This window comes from Crassostrea angulata, chromosome 3 (assembly GCF_025612915.1).
Source record: "Crassostrea angulata isolate pt1a10 chromosome 3, ASM2561291v2, whole genome shotgun sequence".
Taxonomy (NCBI): Eukaryota; Metazoa; Mollusca; class Bivalvia; order Ostreida; family Ostreidae; genus Magallana; species Magallana angulata.
Window position 1 is genome coordinate 592,432 of NC_069113.1, and position 17,563 is coordinate 609,994.

At 34.9% G+C, this 17,563-nt stretch overlaps 2 protein-coding genes across 3 annotated transcripts in view; one reads left to right on the forward strand and one right to left on the reverse strand.

The window, feature by feature from the left end:
- LOC128177421 (YLP motif-containing protein 1-like) overlaps positions 1-17,563 on the reverse strand; it is a 36,689-nt gene that overhangs the window by 14,574 nt on the left and 4,552 nt on the right. For both annotated transcript variants that reach the window (XM_052844132.1, XM_052844130.1), the window contains exons 2-5: positions 1,963-2,332; positions 1,717-1,824; positions 487-1,531; positions 139-166 (exon numbers count right to left, since the gene is read on the reverse strand). In XM_052844132.1, the coding sequence (XP_052700092.1) occupies positions 139-166; positions 487-1,531; positions 1,717-1,824; positions 1,963-2,332 (1,551 nt within the window). The remainder of the gene's footprint in view (positions 1-138; positions 167-486; positions 1,532-1,716; positions 1,825-1,962; positions 2,333-17,563) is intronic.
- LOC128177424 (uncharacterized) lies at positions 6,217-8,600 on the forward strand. The gene is made up of 2 exons (XM_052844135.1): positions 6,217-6,404; positions 6,548-8,600. The coding sequence occupies exons 1-2, from the start codon at positions 6,382-6,384 to the stop codon at positions 8,598-8,600; spliced, it is 2,076 nt and encodes a 691-aa protein (XP_052700095.1). The 5' UTR covers positions 6,217-6,381.

The window sequence follows — 17,563 nt, forward strand, 5'->3', positions numbered from 1 at the left end:
TTATTCAACTTTATTTTTAGTTCATAGAAATTTTAAATTCATATTTTACTACTGTTAACTTATCTTATGACAAGGATTAGATCAAACATTTTCTCTTTATCTTTTCAAGATTTTTCTATTGACATGAAAATTTCTAACCTGTGAGGTATCCTTTGGGCCATCGAATCTAAGAAAAAAATAACTTAATTATATATCATATTATGATATTGTTCCATAAATTCATGCTTTCTTCCACCAATAAACCTATACAATAAAACGTATACTGCCATATTACACAATAAGAAAATGTAGGAAATTTTCCCATTAAAATTGATGCCCAATTGTAAAAATTCACTGATGTGGATGAATTGTATTTACCAATCAATAAAGTTTGACTGGACAATTTAATGGTATGGTACTAGAGAATTAGGCGTACCTCTATAATCTGCTTGTGTGGTGAATAAATGTATAGAATTAGACTAGACCATTCACTTATAAATTACTCACTGGTCTTCTGGCTCAGCCTTGATTCTGTCCCCTGGGCCAGAATGCTGGGGGTTTCCCCCGCCCCCTCCATGTAGATGTTTCTGAAGCCACGCTTGTTGTCTGCCCTCCTCCTGCGCCCCATGCCAACCCTCTCTCTGGAGATTCTGCTGATTTCCCTGGAACCCAAACCTTGGCCCCTGATTCTGCATGCCTCTCCCTCCAAACCTCGGACCCTGGTTGGGATTGTTGAAGCCCTGCTGGTTGGGATTGTTTTTCTGGAATCGAGGTCTTGGATCTCCTTGACCGCGGTTAAATCCGAACCTTGGCCCTCCTCTGCCTTGCCCTATAGGAACATTATTAGGGTTTCTCTCGTAGGAATCGTCATATTTCTCTCCTTCACCCTGTCCCTCGTAGGTCTCTCCTCCCTGGTCTTTGAAGCTCATACTCATCAAAGGGACAGGTCCTCCCCCACCTCCTCTTCCTCCTCGCTGGTTACCTCTCCCCCCTCTTCCCCTTGGAGGCCTCTGACCCCGAGCCATCCCTCGACCAAAGTTTTGCTGCTCCTGCCCTCCAAATTTGTTGTTCCCTCCCATTGACCATGGTGATCTGGGACCTCCCATATTTTGTCCTTGAGGTTCAACCTGATTAACTTGGTTCATCAAAGCGTTCCCCTCCTCCTCCAAGTCATCATCCAGATCCATCCCTTTCTCCTCATAATCTTCTTCTTGACTCATTCCCTGGAAGCCACTGTTGAAGTTTCCTCGAGGTCCCTGATTCATTTGTGGCCGGAACTGCCCTTGAGGTCCTCTTGGTCGAAAATCAGGCCTTCCTCTGTTCATCTGAGGCCCCCTGGGACCTGGCATTTGGTTTATTCCTCCTCGAGGAGCTGGAGGGCGAGGTCCCCCAAACTGACCTTGCTGCTGACCCTGCTGAGGAGACACCTGGCCCTGTTCCTGCATCAGAGTTTGTTTCCGTCGCTGAATGTCGGCCCTTTTGTCATCCATTTGTTTCTGGTACATCATCCACTGCTGCTCGTACTGCTGAAACTGCTCCCTGTTAGGATGGTCTATAAAAAAAATTTCTTTCACTTGTAATTTTAAGATTGATGCAAACTTAATGAAATCATTTATAGGAACCTGCACATAAATATAGACTTCATAAAAATTCTTTCATTTTTTTTAATTCGGTTATTCGGTAACATGTAAAAAGCTATTCATAGTTTCAACTGATGAAGTGACTGTCAATAGTTACTTTGATTTTGTTCCCTCCATTCATCGTACTGTTTCTTCCACTGCTGGTACTGTACGTTGAATTCTCTTTCTTCTTGTAAAATAGCATCAATTTTCTGTTGCACATTTCCTATAAATAAATCAAACTTCGGTTTTTATATTCATGCACCTTTTATATTAAACAAAGTACAAAGTTTTTCAGTTTTTTATACCTCACGTAGGCAACAATTTTTCTTTTAAAAATGAGTTTTTATCGAGTACTACACACCACTTGTTCCTGCCATTGGCTGTTGCATGCTGCTTAGTTGCTGTTGCATACCTCCTGGTTGATTACCAACTTGTGGTTGCATGCCACCTTGTTGTGGCGTGTTGCCTTGTGGCTGCATGCCACCTTGTTGTGGCGTGTTGCCTTGTGGCTGCATGCCACCTTGTTGTGGCATGCTGCTTTGTGGCTGCATGCCACCTTGTGCTGGCATGCTGCTTTGTGGCTGCATGCCACCTTGTTGCTGCATTCCCGTTCCCCAGCTATGCATTTGTTGCTGTGTCCAAGTTTGCTGCTGCTGCCATTGTGCAGCTTGTTGCTGGAGCTGTGTTAATTTCAGCTTTTCTGTTTCAGACATGGGTTTCATGTCTTTCTCCTGTAAAAAAAACAAATATTTTGTTGTTAGCTTAATCACGTCAATATACTGCTTGTACTGACTACCATCAAGGAGGAGTCAACTTGTTGCTAATGCACATCTTTATTCAGTCATTGTATAACTAGAATGATGATTTACGACATGATGACGTGACTTGATGTAATGACACGTGATGTGACTAGATGTGATTAACTGGAAAAACAAAGAAAACATACATAAGTTTTGATGCTATGAATAAACAAACAAAACACACTCAGCATATGACAAATATGACTCTAGTAAATATATATGCCCCTGTTCTTGTAAACAATACTTTCACTTATATATATGCTCTAGTAAATTAGCAAATATAACGAAACTCGTACTACTAGCAAATTACACAATTCAAAATGAATATATATGTACGCCTATGGTAGAGTGCACAAAACATCGCATCCAAACAATGAAACCTTAAATTCCGATATATCATACAATAGAAACATGCTACGATGATACTTATAGCTTTAAATTTATATAACATTCTAGATATATCCCTTGTGCCAACATTCTAACATGTTACTAAAAATACATCTTCACAGTTGAACACTTTTGTTTACACATTTATATCTATCGTTTATACATAACTTTCTGCACAAAACAATACACAAGCAGATTTCATGTTAACTTACCAACTTCTAAGTTTTCTCTCGTAGAAACAAACATATTAAACATGGTTAATGTAAATGGTGTTCAGCACAGGGACTAGGAAAAAATCTAAACTGCTCGTTCCCCGCGGAAAATCCTAATAACAAAACCAAATCCGGAATATTCTATAATTCAAACTCAATCCAGAAAAATGTATATAATGTTAAATTGGCTATAACAATCCAGCCCCCTAATTGTGGAACATTATGTGACACAATTATACAAATCATAATACTTGATATATAATCAAATTATACACATTGAAAAAGTACCCGTGTCAATAAAATGTCATAGGTTGCCTTAGATAAGCAATAAATATGAAAAAGCACAATGAAAGTTTGATAACACATCACACAGAAGGTTCGTCCATTTCCAAAATAAGACACAGTTTATCTATTGGACGCATCAAAGTGTTCATTGCTGTCTTTACTTTAACTTGTCGCACCAGTCCAAAACGATCGGGAACAGTCTCTAAAACCACACCCATGGGCCAGGAATTACGAGGAGAGTTCGAATCCACCACTAAAACCACATCACCGATTTTCAGGTTCCTCTTCACTTCGTGCCACTTTTGACGCTCTTGCAGTAATGGTAGGTATTCTTTCACCCATCGGTTCCAGAAGAGGTTGGCCATATATTGAACCTGCCTCCAACGACGTCTGCAGTAGTTGTCAGATTTCGTAAACACACCTAGCGGTAAATTTGGCTGTTGTCTCATTAACAAGAGATGATTTGGTGTCAAAGCCTCTAGGTCGTTGTGATGATCGGAATTCTTGGTTATTGGTCTGTCATTGAGAATGCGCTATGGCCTCTATTTCACACATAAGTGTATTGAGTCCTTCATCATCTAGGATCTGTTCTCGAAGAACACTGTTCATCACTTTTCTTATGGTCCTGATGATTCTCTCCCAGACACCTCCATGATGGGATCCTGCTGGGGGGTTGAACTGCCAATCTATGTTTTTCTGTAGCATTGCTTCATGAATCTGTGACACATTCCAGTCGTTTATCGAGTTTCTAAGTTCACGATCAGCCCCAACAAAGTTATTATTATGTAGAAATAACATATTGGTTATATTCTCTGTTCTTTCATCAGCAATTCAAACACGTTGATGATTAAGATTTTTAGTAGGTTGGACAAAAACAACATCCAGCAATAACATAGTAGAGAGACTGAGTTATCTCACCAACGATTCAAAATCTCGTTAGGGAATATTTAAAATTTGTTTATATACATTTATAAAATATTTACACATTGCTTTTAGTGATGGTATGCTATATAAAATTTCAGTAGCCCTGCAGTAGAAGTTGAAAATGTAAGGAATTTACAAACAGATGGACATTGGACAAAAGATCAGAAAAGTACACTTTCAACTATGGTGTGCTAAATGAATACTAAATTTGGCTAGAAATTCATGTAGAAGGTCCCCCTGTTGGATTATATATGTAGAAGGTCCCCCTGTTGGATTATATATGTAGAAGGTCCCCCTGTTGGATTCTCTGTTCTTTCTTGTTACACTCTGTCTAGAAAATCTAAATATTTTCACCTTCCAAGTTTAATGATGTTTGTTTGCAAGTTTAATAAAGTTGTATATTTTATTACTGTTAATTTAATACACATTATTCAAAACTGTTATATTGAAGCATTATATATTTTCCAATATAAATGTCTACATTTGTAAAACCAGAGACAATTCTGTATCAAAATACTTTTTTTTTCCTGGTACAAGCTTGTAGTTCCTGGTACATGTATACACGATACATGAACAAAAATAAATTGTCTGCGAATTGGTAATTTAAAATGACTTAGACACGATTTGAGCCAAAAAAAAATTAAATTTCAGTTTTCCATTTTTTAATATCTAGAATGGTTATTTTAGGTATTGTTTATTTTTCCTCAAAACTTGAAAGTCATTTATCGAGTACCGTATTTTTCGGAAATTAGGTCGATACTTTTTTTCCTGACACGTGGACCTCGCCCTATTCATCGTTTCACCCTATTTATGTTGTTTTTTTTTGGAAAATTTGATATGAAATTTTGCAAAAATTTATGCAACCCTCCATGAGTGTTTACTATAATACTGCTTGAATTTCTGTGTAAAAATCGTATAGATTTTAATCAATATACTGTAGTAATTTATCATTTAAACAAATTAAATGTGAATAAATTTATTTCTTCTTACATTTCTTACTTAGATCGTTGACTGAATTATCTTTCGATCATTATTACATGCTGTCATGCATTTTGATCGTGTGCTTACGATAAACAGGAAATTGATATCGTGTGGTAAAAGTAAAATGAGAACCATACAAAGGGTAATTACGGGGGAAAATATCGTCGGGTAGAAATAAAAAACAAAACAATTTGTGTTTTTTCTGTATATTCAAAATAAAACTCTCGATGAAATCTTAGCCAGGCGTCTCTGAAATCAGTCTGGGTAGCGCCTACTTTGTTTATACGCAGCTGAACTCTCGGCACGTGCTAATTATGCCCGCAGGCTTCCATATGTTGACTCGTGTGTATATACACAGTAAAAAGTCACACAGACGCAGGGTGGCATGTGCTACCGTAGTCATGCCTCCAGGCTAGGTTACTATCCCCCGGTTAACACCAGTTTGTACACATGGCAGGGAAGTAATAAAAAATGATCTTAAATTAACCTGGCCGTACTGAATTAATTGGTATGATAATTTTGATGCAATTTCAGACATTTTCTTACGATGTTTTAAGAAGTGCATTTTATTTCCCTTTTGTTTAAAACTGTGATATAAGATTAAAGGCTACCATATGATAACGTTATTGGTTTAAATCATTTATTCATTAAAACTAGCGGTAATTTTTCGACCAATTCTTCGAAGTCGACCTATTTATACTTTTTTTTCTTTTTTGGCTAAAAACGACCTCCTTCGCCCAATAAACTGTATCGACCTAATTTTCGAAATTTTATACTAAATACAATGTAAAACGTGTAAAAATTTAATTACTTCTTAACTTCTGTTTATTTGAAAATAAAATTGCCATATCTTAATTTGAAATATTTTCACATTCAAGTCTGAACAATTCATAGTGACTAAGACTAGTCTGAACATGTACAGAAATTATTTCATTTCACCTAACTTGAATTTTCAATGTTAGACTTCATTTTAAACAAAACAGGAAGGATTTCTAAATTGGACTTTGGCGTTTTTGTATTCTTTGAATGTTCATTTACAAAATTACTAAATATATCTTTTTCAACACATAAAACATTTTTTATTTCCTTAAATTTTATGATTGCTGTTTTCAATAAAGACTTGAATGTGACAGTAACAGCACCTAAATTAAAATAGCAGCATAAATTTCCTCAAATGTGATTTCTTTCAAAATGGAGTCTTCCCCCCCACAAATGTAAGTGTATTAAATTAGTATATCAGGTTGGGTTTTTTTTAAAATGTGGGAATTAATAGTAATTTTTCATGCTTTTTAAATATTGTGAATAAAGTAAATGAGAAACAAAAAGATATGCATCCAATATATACTTTAAATAACAGATGTGAGGGACTGCAACATATGTCGGAGTCTATGTTTGTGGGACTGTGTGAGATAGTGGGGACCTCACAACAGGTAGCCATCAGGAGGGAGACAATAGACATCGGGGAGATGGTGGACAGACGAGTGAAACGTTATGATGGGATCATTCAGATGATGAGTGGAAGTATGAGGGAAGGATTCAGACTAGAGGGATCAGATGTGGACTGGATGTACTGGCCAAACAGCCGCCGAGTGATCATGGACATGTCTCACTCTGAGTATTACAACACAGCCAATACAGTCTTGATTCTCTCTGACAGTTCTGAGAGTCCACCAGGATTCACTCTACTTCAGTTACTGACACGACGAATGAACAGAGACATCCACTTAGCATTAGTCAGAATGAATGACAGAGTCTATATATCTAGTTCTATACACAGACAGTTAACTTGTTCATCATTTTTTCTCAATTCTACTGTACATGGACCCTGTGGTAGTGGTGTTATAGGAGGACTAGAATATGACACTGCCCACTGTTTTGTTTGTGACTTTTGGCCTTTGTCTGCCTCCTCATGGATAGACAGATGTCACTCATGGCCTGATCCTGAAGTTGTTGATGACATTGTCAGAAATGGATGTCACTTTGTAGCAATAGGACACCCATTGGGACCCCATGCAAATGAAGAATGGAGAATTTCTTTTTCTCGGGCAGAATATAAACTAGTGTATTCAATGAACCACTGTCAGCTTTTGATATATGGGTTGTTAAAAATTTTCTTAAAAGAAGTTATAAATCAACAATCAGAAGAAACCAATAAACTGTTGTGTTCCTATCACATGAAGACAACAGTTTTCTGGGCAATACAACAAAACACATTGCCTTACTTGTGTCCACAAAATCTCCTGGCCGGTTTCTGGGTCTGCTTCAAACTCCTCCTCAAATGGGTGTATAAAGGGATCTGTCCAAACTTTTTCATCCCACAAAACAATATGTTTCTGACCAAGGTCAATGGCTCAGCACAAAACAGATTGTTCCTACAGTTACATGAATTGTACAAGAAAGGTCTGGCCTGTCTGTTACAGAGTTCCTCTATCAGGTCCTACATCATTGATGTCCTGTACAATCCTAGACTTTCTATTTGTACAGATGAGAGTATGATTAGGTCTGAAGTTGATTATGATGTAGAAAATGTCGCACAGTCCATAATCTGTTCCTTTAACCATGGAGATATAAGTCAAACATCCAAAGCCATACACACAATAGAACAGTTTGTGGAGTCACCAATGACACATCATCAAGTTGTACCGATACAGAAACTTGCAATCACCATCCTTCAAAGAACACCTTTCCTATTACAAAAGATGAACAATGACACAGGTGTCAACAAACAGATGTATATTGCAGACAAACTGTCCTGTCACATGCTGAAATTAGCAGCCAAGTTTGGGTATGTATCTAACATGTTGTACATTGCCATGTATTATTACAAGACACTCAGATACAGGGAAGCATTATCTGTTATGAAGATGACAAAGGTCAAGTTAGCACAGCCTTATCTGATGCATGAGACACATGTACACAGAGAGAGGTATACTGAGGCTGTAGGGGGACAGCCCTGGTCTTCAAAGATCAGACAGGCTGTAGCAGTGAATATCATACTTATCAATGAATTCTGTTATATCAATGAACTAATACCAGAACAACAGTCTGCTCTACAGAACAAGTCGCACAAATTAGTTATCCCGGTGTTTGTAATGTTACACTTCCTAGAGTTCTTGTGTTACAGACACATTGATACAGCATTATCACTAGCAGCTCTAGATGAGCTACAGGTCCTAGTCCACCACGATCAGGGACGGTATGTATGTGATATTTCCAGAGACATCTCCTGGGAGATCCTGGGGATCTGTCAACAGATGACAGGGAACCTCCAGGCTGCTCTATATTCATACAAACAGTCACTTGACACACAGTATCCATTACACCAAATACACACTTCTACACAGAGGAGAATACAGGACATAGTTCAGTCAACACAACACCAGTATATTGAGGATCTGCCTTTAGATTGAAAAAAAATTAATATGTAGAGATTTCCGGTCAATTTTTTTTTTGATACGTCGATCAATAGAAAAGTAATTATCTTCATTTCTTATCATTTAAGGTGGTTTTATACACCACTTTTTGATGAGGCAGTACGCAAAAAAGTAAATCTGGAAGCATGCAATTCCGGTACTGGCTGATTTTAACTGAGCCGAATGGTATGGGGACCGCTCATTTGAAAAATTTGTTAAATAAATAGATTTAATTTGATGATTGGAAAATTCATTACTTACAAGTAATGTGGTATGTGACACCTTCACGTTGTGTAGTATTATTTAACGAAATAAACAATAAAAATCAAGTATAATTTTTTAAATAGTTTCTTTCCCATCATTGATATGTTACACCATAGCGCAGTGGGTTAAAGGGTTCACTACAAATCTGTAAGTCATGAGTTTGAATCCCGGTAAGAACATTAAATTATAACTTTCCAAAATTTTCTAAAACGTGTTTTTTGGTTGAATACTGTGAAAGAAAATTCTAAACCGGCGAAAATATTTCAATAATAATTTTCTTTAATGCACATTAATATTGACACCTAACGGGGATGAGAGGGTTGCTTTGAATTTCTCTCAGGTTGGGATACATAATCCGATTAGCCTAGTCAATTTTCCCCTTTATTTATTTGACTAAGTTTTGTATTAAAGCGAATATATTCACTTTTACAGGCCTATAATGAAATATGTATGTATTTATCATTCAAATATTATATTTAGGAAATTTTATTCAACTCAAAAATGAAAAGTCCCCAAGGTGTTTGGGCCTTGGGACTTATATAGGAATGATAACCCTTACTTGAGGAAATTTCATACCAAATAAAATCTAAAATATATTTTGTGTTTATTAGCAATGATTTTCATTCAATATTTTTATGTCACATTTATTAAAATACATTTTCCTATAACATCAAGCAACTTTTTAAGATGATTTGTTAACAGAGTAAGAAAATATGAAAAATTATGTTTTTGGGGAAATACTAAAAAAATTGCAATAGGAACATTTTTGAATGTTAAGAAGTGTTTTATTTTTTTTTTATGTGTCCGAAGGAAATATCCATCATTTATCAAAAACATAGGTAATCACAGATTACAAAGCTCACCGAGACGAGGCATCACCCTTATGAGACTTCACCTTTATGAGACCACCTTTATCATATTAAATGAAAATCATACTTTATGATCTTGGATATTCATGGATTTTGACACAATATCGTATATCATCTGTTAAAAAATTGTATGATAATCATATGTTCATATGTTAATCAATACAATAATTTAAAATTAGATATTGCATCCTATCATATTTACAACATATATCATATAATACAATAAAATACCATAATAAACAATGATGAGATATGATATTGTTAACGTATGATATGACATTGTATTGTGTTATACGTTATTGTATTTGATCAAATAATACAATATCATAATATAATAAACAATATAGTATTATATTACAATATCATATTACATAATACATCATAACATTGAAACATATGATATTATATTGTATAATATAGTATGATATTGTATGATACTGTATCATTTTTGTTACATAATATGATATTGTATCATATTATACAATATTATTTGATACAACATTGTATCATATCAAATGATACAATATTATGTGATAAAGTAAAATATTATATAATACAATATTATATTATACATATTGTATCATATGATACAATAATATATTTAACAATATCATACAATACAATTTCATGTGAATCAGATGTGATAATAAATCATATTATAAACCAATATCATATTATACAATATCGTATGATACGATATTATATAATATAACAGTATCATATTATACAATTTCATGTGATATAATTCTATATTTCAGAAACTATATATCATATTATACAAAATCGTATGATACAATATTATAGAAAATACAATTTAGTATCATAGGATACAATATTATATTTGCAATATCTTATGTAATAGTATCATGTGATTAAATAGTAAATTAATAATACAATATAATATTATACAATATTGTATCATAATATACAATACTATACATAACGATATCATGATACAATATCATAACATAAAATATCAAAAAAAATTATACAATATCATATCGTATCATATAACTTTTTATATTACATATGATATTATATTGTATCATATTAAACAATATTGTTTCATACCATACAATACTATATCATAGGAATCATGTTATATCATTTATCAACAAACACATCTATCTATCAGGCAGGTTTGAGTGAGGTAGGAGATTTCTTTAGCATCCTTGATAAAGGAGATCAGGCTCTGCATCTGAAGCAACCTCTGCGTTTCATTTATAATATAGTTAAATCAACTATGCAAGCTATCATCTATAAAACATGTGACATGTTCCAAAAAAATTAAACCTCATTCAGCATCCGAAACCTATGGCTCAGATTCAGCATTCAAGCCTGTCAGGTGCATCAGTATACATAAGACGCATCTCCATGCAAGTTTGGTGAAGTTCAGACCAGTAATAACTAAGATATCATCATCAGAGGGCACTAGCAATTAAAACCTTAACCTGCTCCAGCATCTGCAACCTTTGGCTCAGATTCAACATCCATGCCTGTCAGGTGTATCTGTATCATAAGACACACCACCCATTCAAGTTTGGTGAAGTTAGGACCTGTAATAACTAAGATATATTTTATAGCATCCTTGATAATGGAGATCAAGCTCTGCATCTGAACCTTCCTCTGTGATTCATTCATACTACAGTTTAATCAACTATGCAAGTTTGAAAAAGTACTATTATCTATTAAACATGTGACCTGTTCCAAAAAACTTAACCATATCCAGCATCTGAAACCTATTGCTCAGACTCAGCATTCAAACCTGTCAGGTGCATCAGTATCATAAGACGCACCATCCATGGAAGTCTGGTGAAGTTAGGACAAGTAATAACTAAGATATAATCATCAGAGGGCACCTGTTTAAAAAACTTTAACCAGCTCTAAAAACCTTAACCTCCTTCAGCATCTGAAACCTATGGCTCAGATTCAGCATTTAAGCCTGTCAGGTGCATCAGTATCATAAGACGCACCATCCATGGAAGTCTGGTGAAGTTAGGACAAGTAATAACTAAGATATAATCATCAGAGGGCACCTGTTTAAAAAACTTTAACCAGCTCTAAAAACCTTAACCTCCTTCAGCATCCGAAACCTATGGCTCAGATTCAGCATTTAAGCCTGCCTGGTGCATCAGTATCATAAGACGCACCATCCATGCAAGTCTGGTGAAGTTAGGACAAGTAGTAACTAAGATATAATCATCAGAGGGCACCTGCAACAAAAACTTTAACCAGCTCTAAAAACCTTAACCTTGTCCAGCATCCGAAACCTATAGCTCAGATTCAGCATTCAAGCCTGCCTGGTGCATCAGTATCATAAGACACACCATCCATGCAAGTTTGGTGAAGTACAGACCAGCAGTAACTTAGATATTGCTATCAAAGGGCACCTGCAACAAAAACTTTAACCTGGTCCAACAACCTTAACCTCCTCCAGCATCTGAAATTTAGGACTCAGATTCAGCATCCAAGTCTTTCAAGTCCATAAGTAGGTCCAGATGCATCATCCATGCAAGTTTGGTGAAGATAGGACAAGTAATAGCTTAGATACAGGACCTGCAACAAAAACTTTAACCAGGTCCGGACGCCGACGCCGACGCCGAGGGTATAGCATAAGCTCCCCCTGACTTCGTCTCGGTGAGCTAAAAATTTCTCTCAATTGTTAATAGCTGTCTTTTTAAGAAATATTTTACAAATACACAAAAAAACATGAAAAAATTCTTTAAAAATACCTATAGTATCCCTATAATCATCATTTTAATATTTGATAAGTATATGCTCTGTGATCTTCTATTGAAAATTGGAATAACCTGTGGGTGTATAGAGCCACCTTAATAAAACATTTTTAAATAAAATAATGTGAAGTGTCATTGATCAAAAATTTGAATAATGTAAATGAAGCGGCGCGTATGAATACAAAACAACAACAGCAACAATATTCAAAATGGATGCGCCTTCAGCTGATGCAGAGCTACTGAGTTGAATTAATGGATTAAACACAAATAGTGAGTTAAAATCTGAACCGGCTGAATTGAAAACGAAAGGAAAATACATGCGATAGCTTGTGATATTATTCACTGTGCAGAAAAACTCATAATAAATCAGGTTTTTTGTGAGATCGCTGGAATATGCAACTGGACGTAACAATCCAAGGAGAGGCAATCGTGGACAAAAATAGTTGATATGTCAACAAAGAATAGTATGTATAGGCGACTTTTGTTAACATTGTGGTAACTAGATAGCCAGTGATGTCTTAAATCAATAAATGGTATATCTGCCGCTTGGAATGCGCCGAAGGAGTTGATGCATTACTCATAGCTTTTCTTTACGACGCTTATTCTGATGACCGATCATGTACGTGTGTAAATTTAAAAATTATAGTTACCAAATTTGAACAGCAGTGTTACCGTGAAAGTTTATAGGCCTATATGTTCATTATAATCATTCTGGAAAAGGAACAGCCAGCCTCGCGGTAAATGTTGATTGATCTCAAGCAGAAGAAATCGCGAGAAGACGCCTAATTTTCTATTTAGTGTATTAAATAATGCGTATTGTTTATATTTGAAGGTGAAACTTTTATTTTTTTATATTTATAAATTTGTATTTTGTTTGCTGACAATTAAACAGACACAACTTTACACTTTGTTGCCAGTGTTTATTTTGGAAATTCCCGTTTTATAAATAGTGTTAGATCTGAACAGTTTAGAAAAGTAGATCCGACGAAAACTTTATTGATGCAGGCATCAAAGAAATTTTTCGACCAATCAGAAGCGCAAATATCTCATCAAACAAATAAATATTAAATGATATTAGAATTAATAAATAAACATACTATTCTACCTAACCATGAAATAGTTTCCTTGCTATCTGCCCATGGTGAATAGCCATCGAAACTATTCACTGGTGGTATTTGAGTCCCCTCGTTTTTGAACTCAGAACACTTCTGGTGTAATCCAAGTCCCTAAGTTAATTTAATATCTAAGTCTAATAATTCAAATTTTTTATCATCAACAAAATCTGCATTGCTGACAAATTAAGTTTTCTTAAATTATAATAAAACTTTCCTAAAGCATCATAAAATTATACCTTATACTTCTAATTTTATAAATTAAAAATATATTAACAAGAATAGAATTCCTGGGTCCCCCGCCGGTCAAGCAGTAAACTAGTATCGAGTCTATCGACCAATGCTGATTTTCGAACTTGACCAAAGTATTAGTGGTATAAACATTTGGTATAAATTTAATGAAAATCCGTCAAAATTTGTAGGCATGAGAGCGCTTACAAGGTCAATTTTTGGATAAAACAGAGTCATTATTGCGGTCAAAGTACCATAACTCCAACAAAAAGTATTGACCAATGCTGATTTTCGAACTTGACCAAGGTAATAGTAGTATAAATATTTGGTATAAATTTAATGAAAATCCGTCAAAATTTGTAGGCATGAGAGCGCTTACAAAAAAGTGTGACGGACGGACGCCCGGCATTTCTATGTCCCCGCACAGCGTTGCGGCAGGGGACAATAAAATACCTATTCACTGGCTATTCTGTCAATAACAAGTTTATTGTCCCCTTTGACAGCAACTATTTCCCTTGGCTTCGTCTTGTTAAATAATTGCTGTCTCGGGGACAATAAACTTTCTATTGCCCTCATAGCCAGTAAATAAGTATATAATAACTGCCTCAGATACTGTTTATGGTTTATGTGTAATCTTTTAAATGTCTTATTCAGGACTTTCATTTTTTGTAAAATTTGGAATAAAAGCAGTGTATTTACTTTCTGGAGTTGTTTTATTTGGGTTGTTTGTTACCAATAAGTTAGAATACATGAAACAGACATACTCTGATAAGTTTCATTCAATTTAGATCAATTTAAATCAATATGCATAACTAATATTGGATAACAGGTATTACAGTCCTATGTTTTCACGTTCCATTTGTTTTGATGTTCAAGTTTTGAATAGCTGATTCTATTTTGTAACATGGTATATTGCTTTAATTACAAATCCAATGCATTTCCGTTCATCATGATTATGAATTTGTATACTGTGGATTCCTAATTAAAAGCAAGTGATTAAAATCAGGTTTAAACTGCGAGAAGAACATCTCATAAATGATGAAATCTTGCTTTTATTTTTTGGACAATATGAATGGAAACTACGATAAAAATTTGGCATTCGCTATTTGGAGCAAAATGAAAAATTAAATTGCGCAATTAAGTACTCACGTACATGTAAAATAAGAAACCTACAGTACATGGGAAAAATAAGTATTGAATTGCTAAAAAACATTTTTATTTATGATGTACTGGTACTACAAATCAAACTCTTTCAAATGGATACTGCTCTCTTTCTCCGAGGCCCTTCTCTTATTATCATCAAGTGAAAAGCTGTAAATGTGACAGCAAACCAAGTTTTTGTCAACCCTGAACTGATAAACACTATCTGTCTAGAGAAATGGGGTACCCTATATGCAATAGTCTGTGAGAAAATTTAAATCCTAGCAATATGCACATCTCTGATATATGTACAACTGATCTGCAAAACATCAACTTCCTATCTTGAAAACTGTATGATGAATTATCCGTAGAAGTACAATTAGTAGTAAAATAATCATGTTAAAAAATGAACCTCCTCTGAGGCCTTGAACTGCTGTAAGAGGGAGATGTTCAGCTCAGTGCATTTTATATACACAGGTGCATACAATACAAGAGACCTTCTGATATTTTACAATAATAAGTTCTTCACTTAAGGTCTTCTCAGTGCCCTGGCACCAGAAATCAGTGTAATGTGCCTGATTTTGTGCCACAATATTCAAAGAAACACCCGTCTCCCAAGAATCAGGGCTCAGCTAGGGAGCACAAGTCCTAGTTTGGCAGCAAGTTACTTTGTAATGTTGAGTTGTTTGCCATTGTGATAGGAAAAAGGTAGTTGATAATATTAAGTAACATTTTGTTAGTTAGTGTGCAAGTGAGCACTGGCTAGCTGGACTCTGGTGCTGGCCTAGAATTATGTCTCAAATCAAGTTCGGTTTCCCAGTATTCTGTAACTCTGTTTCACTGAGAATAAAAAATCCAATTTCTTATAAAAAATCAAATAAGAAATCAAAGTACTGATAGTAATGAAAAGCGCTAACCTAGCTTGGTTCTAAAGGAAATTTTCTTTGTGCAAGCCCTGTTAGAAAGAAAGGATTTGATTTTTCTAAAATTCAGCTTCTGTTTAGGCAATATATTTCCTCAACACTGCGTGGCAGCCCCTGCAATAATGTATATACGGCCTGCACCTTAGATTTACAATAGCCCAAACTTTATATTCACATTAACCCATGCAACTATGTGCATAAATACCTGAAACTTGTTGCCCTAACCAGTTTAAATGATGTACATTTCTGCTCATAGTGGGTGGTTATTTGATGCACCGAAAGTAGAAGCCTTACGACAATAAAGCGCTTGAAAAAAATGAGACTATAATGTACTTGAAACTGGTTCCCTAACCAGTTTAAATGATGTACATTTCTGCTCATAGGGGGCTGTTATTTGATGCACCGAACGTAGAAGTCTTACGACAATAAAGCGCTTAGCTATGCTTAGCGCTTTAAAAAGTAAAGTACATAAAAAATCTTAATTGTAAATATTTAATGTCTTGTCTGAAACAGGGTTATGAGGGTTACAGACCCTTGCATTTGTAACCAGGCAACAGATTTGCGGTATTAGAAAAGTGTAATGTTTTCTTGCAATATATGTAGGGTTGGGACGATACACTATTGATAGTATTGATACATTTTGCAATATGTTCCTTTCAATGAAAATGTTTTTTTCTATTGTAAAAAATATTCAAAATATATTACTTCAACTTGAAATCTACCGATAAAAAGGAACAACCTTACACTGCCATTGACATGGTTGACAACCTTACACTGCCATTGACATGGAAATGGTGATCTTTATAGTATTATTAAAACGTTCAGACATATTTAAGTACCGTAATCCGGTGAATATAATACGCAGTAGTGTACAATACACACCCCCCACTTTGGGCCTGAAAGTGGTGGAAAAAAAAAGCTTGTTAGGATGTATAATACGCATAAAAAAAATTGACCAAACGGTAATCCTGAGTATCAACAAAGCAGTCATAATTTGTATGCGTGCTCAACTTCATCACGGGAATACGTTGCCGGAAATAAGAAAAACGTAGTATTTTTATTGTAACTAATACATTGAGGTAATATCTTTATTTCATAATCAATGTTTTAAATAGACCTAGTATCAATTTAAAATATTCTACTGAAAATAAAATCAACTATTCTTAACAAGCGTTATATAATTGTTTAGTCATTACAACCCCTGTGTAGTGAAAAACAGACGATGTACAGCTATGGAGATAATTAACAGACCTAATTAAATTCTTAAATGATTCCGATCAAAGTGATCAATTGGAGGCCTGGAACATAAAATATGTGCACAAATAGTTGTGTTGTGTATAGTACAGTTATAGCCTAAGGGAAGTGTCTGAGATACCCAAGATATCAAGCGTTAGCGGTGGGGGAGCACAACAATGGCTGCAATTAACTGAATAGGTTATAGAATTATTTATATTCATAATTATTTGCAATAAATCAATCAGCATTACATGAAAATGGTTAAAAATGAGCCAAATGGTGTGTAAGCTGTTTTCAAAGATCAGTTACAAATAGCATGTGGCCATCCAAGCCCCCATTCTATTAATAACAGCTGTAATGGCGGCGTACACGGAGATAAAAAATAGGCACTTCAAATTAATTTTTAAAGGCCATTTTAAAACAGTTTATTTATTAACAGACTTAAAGTAT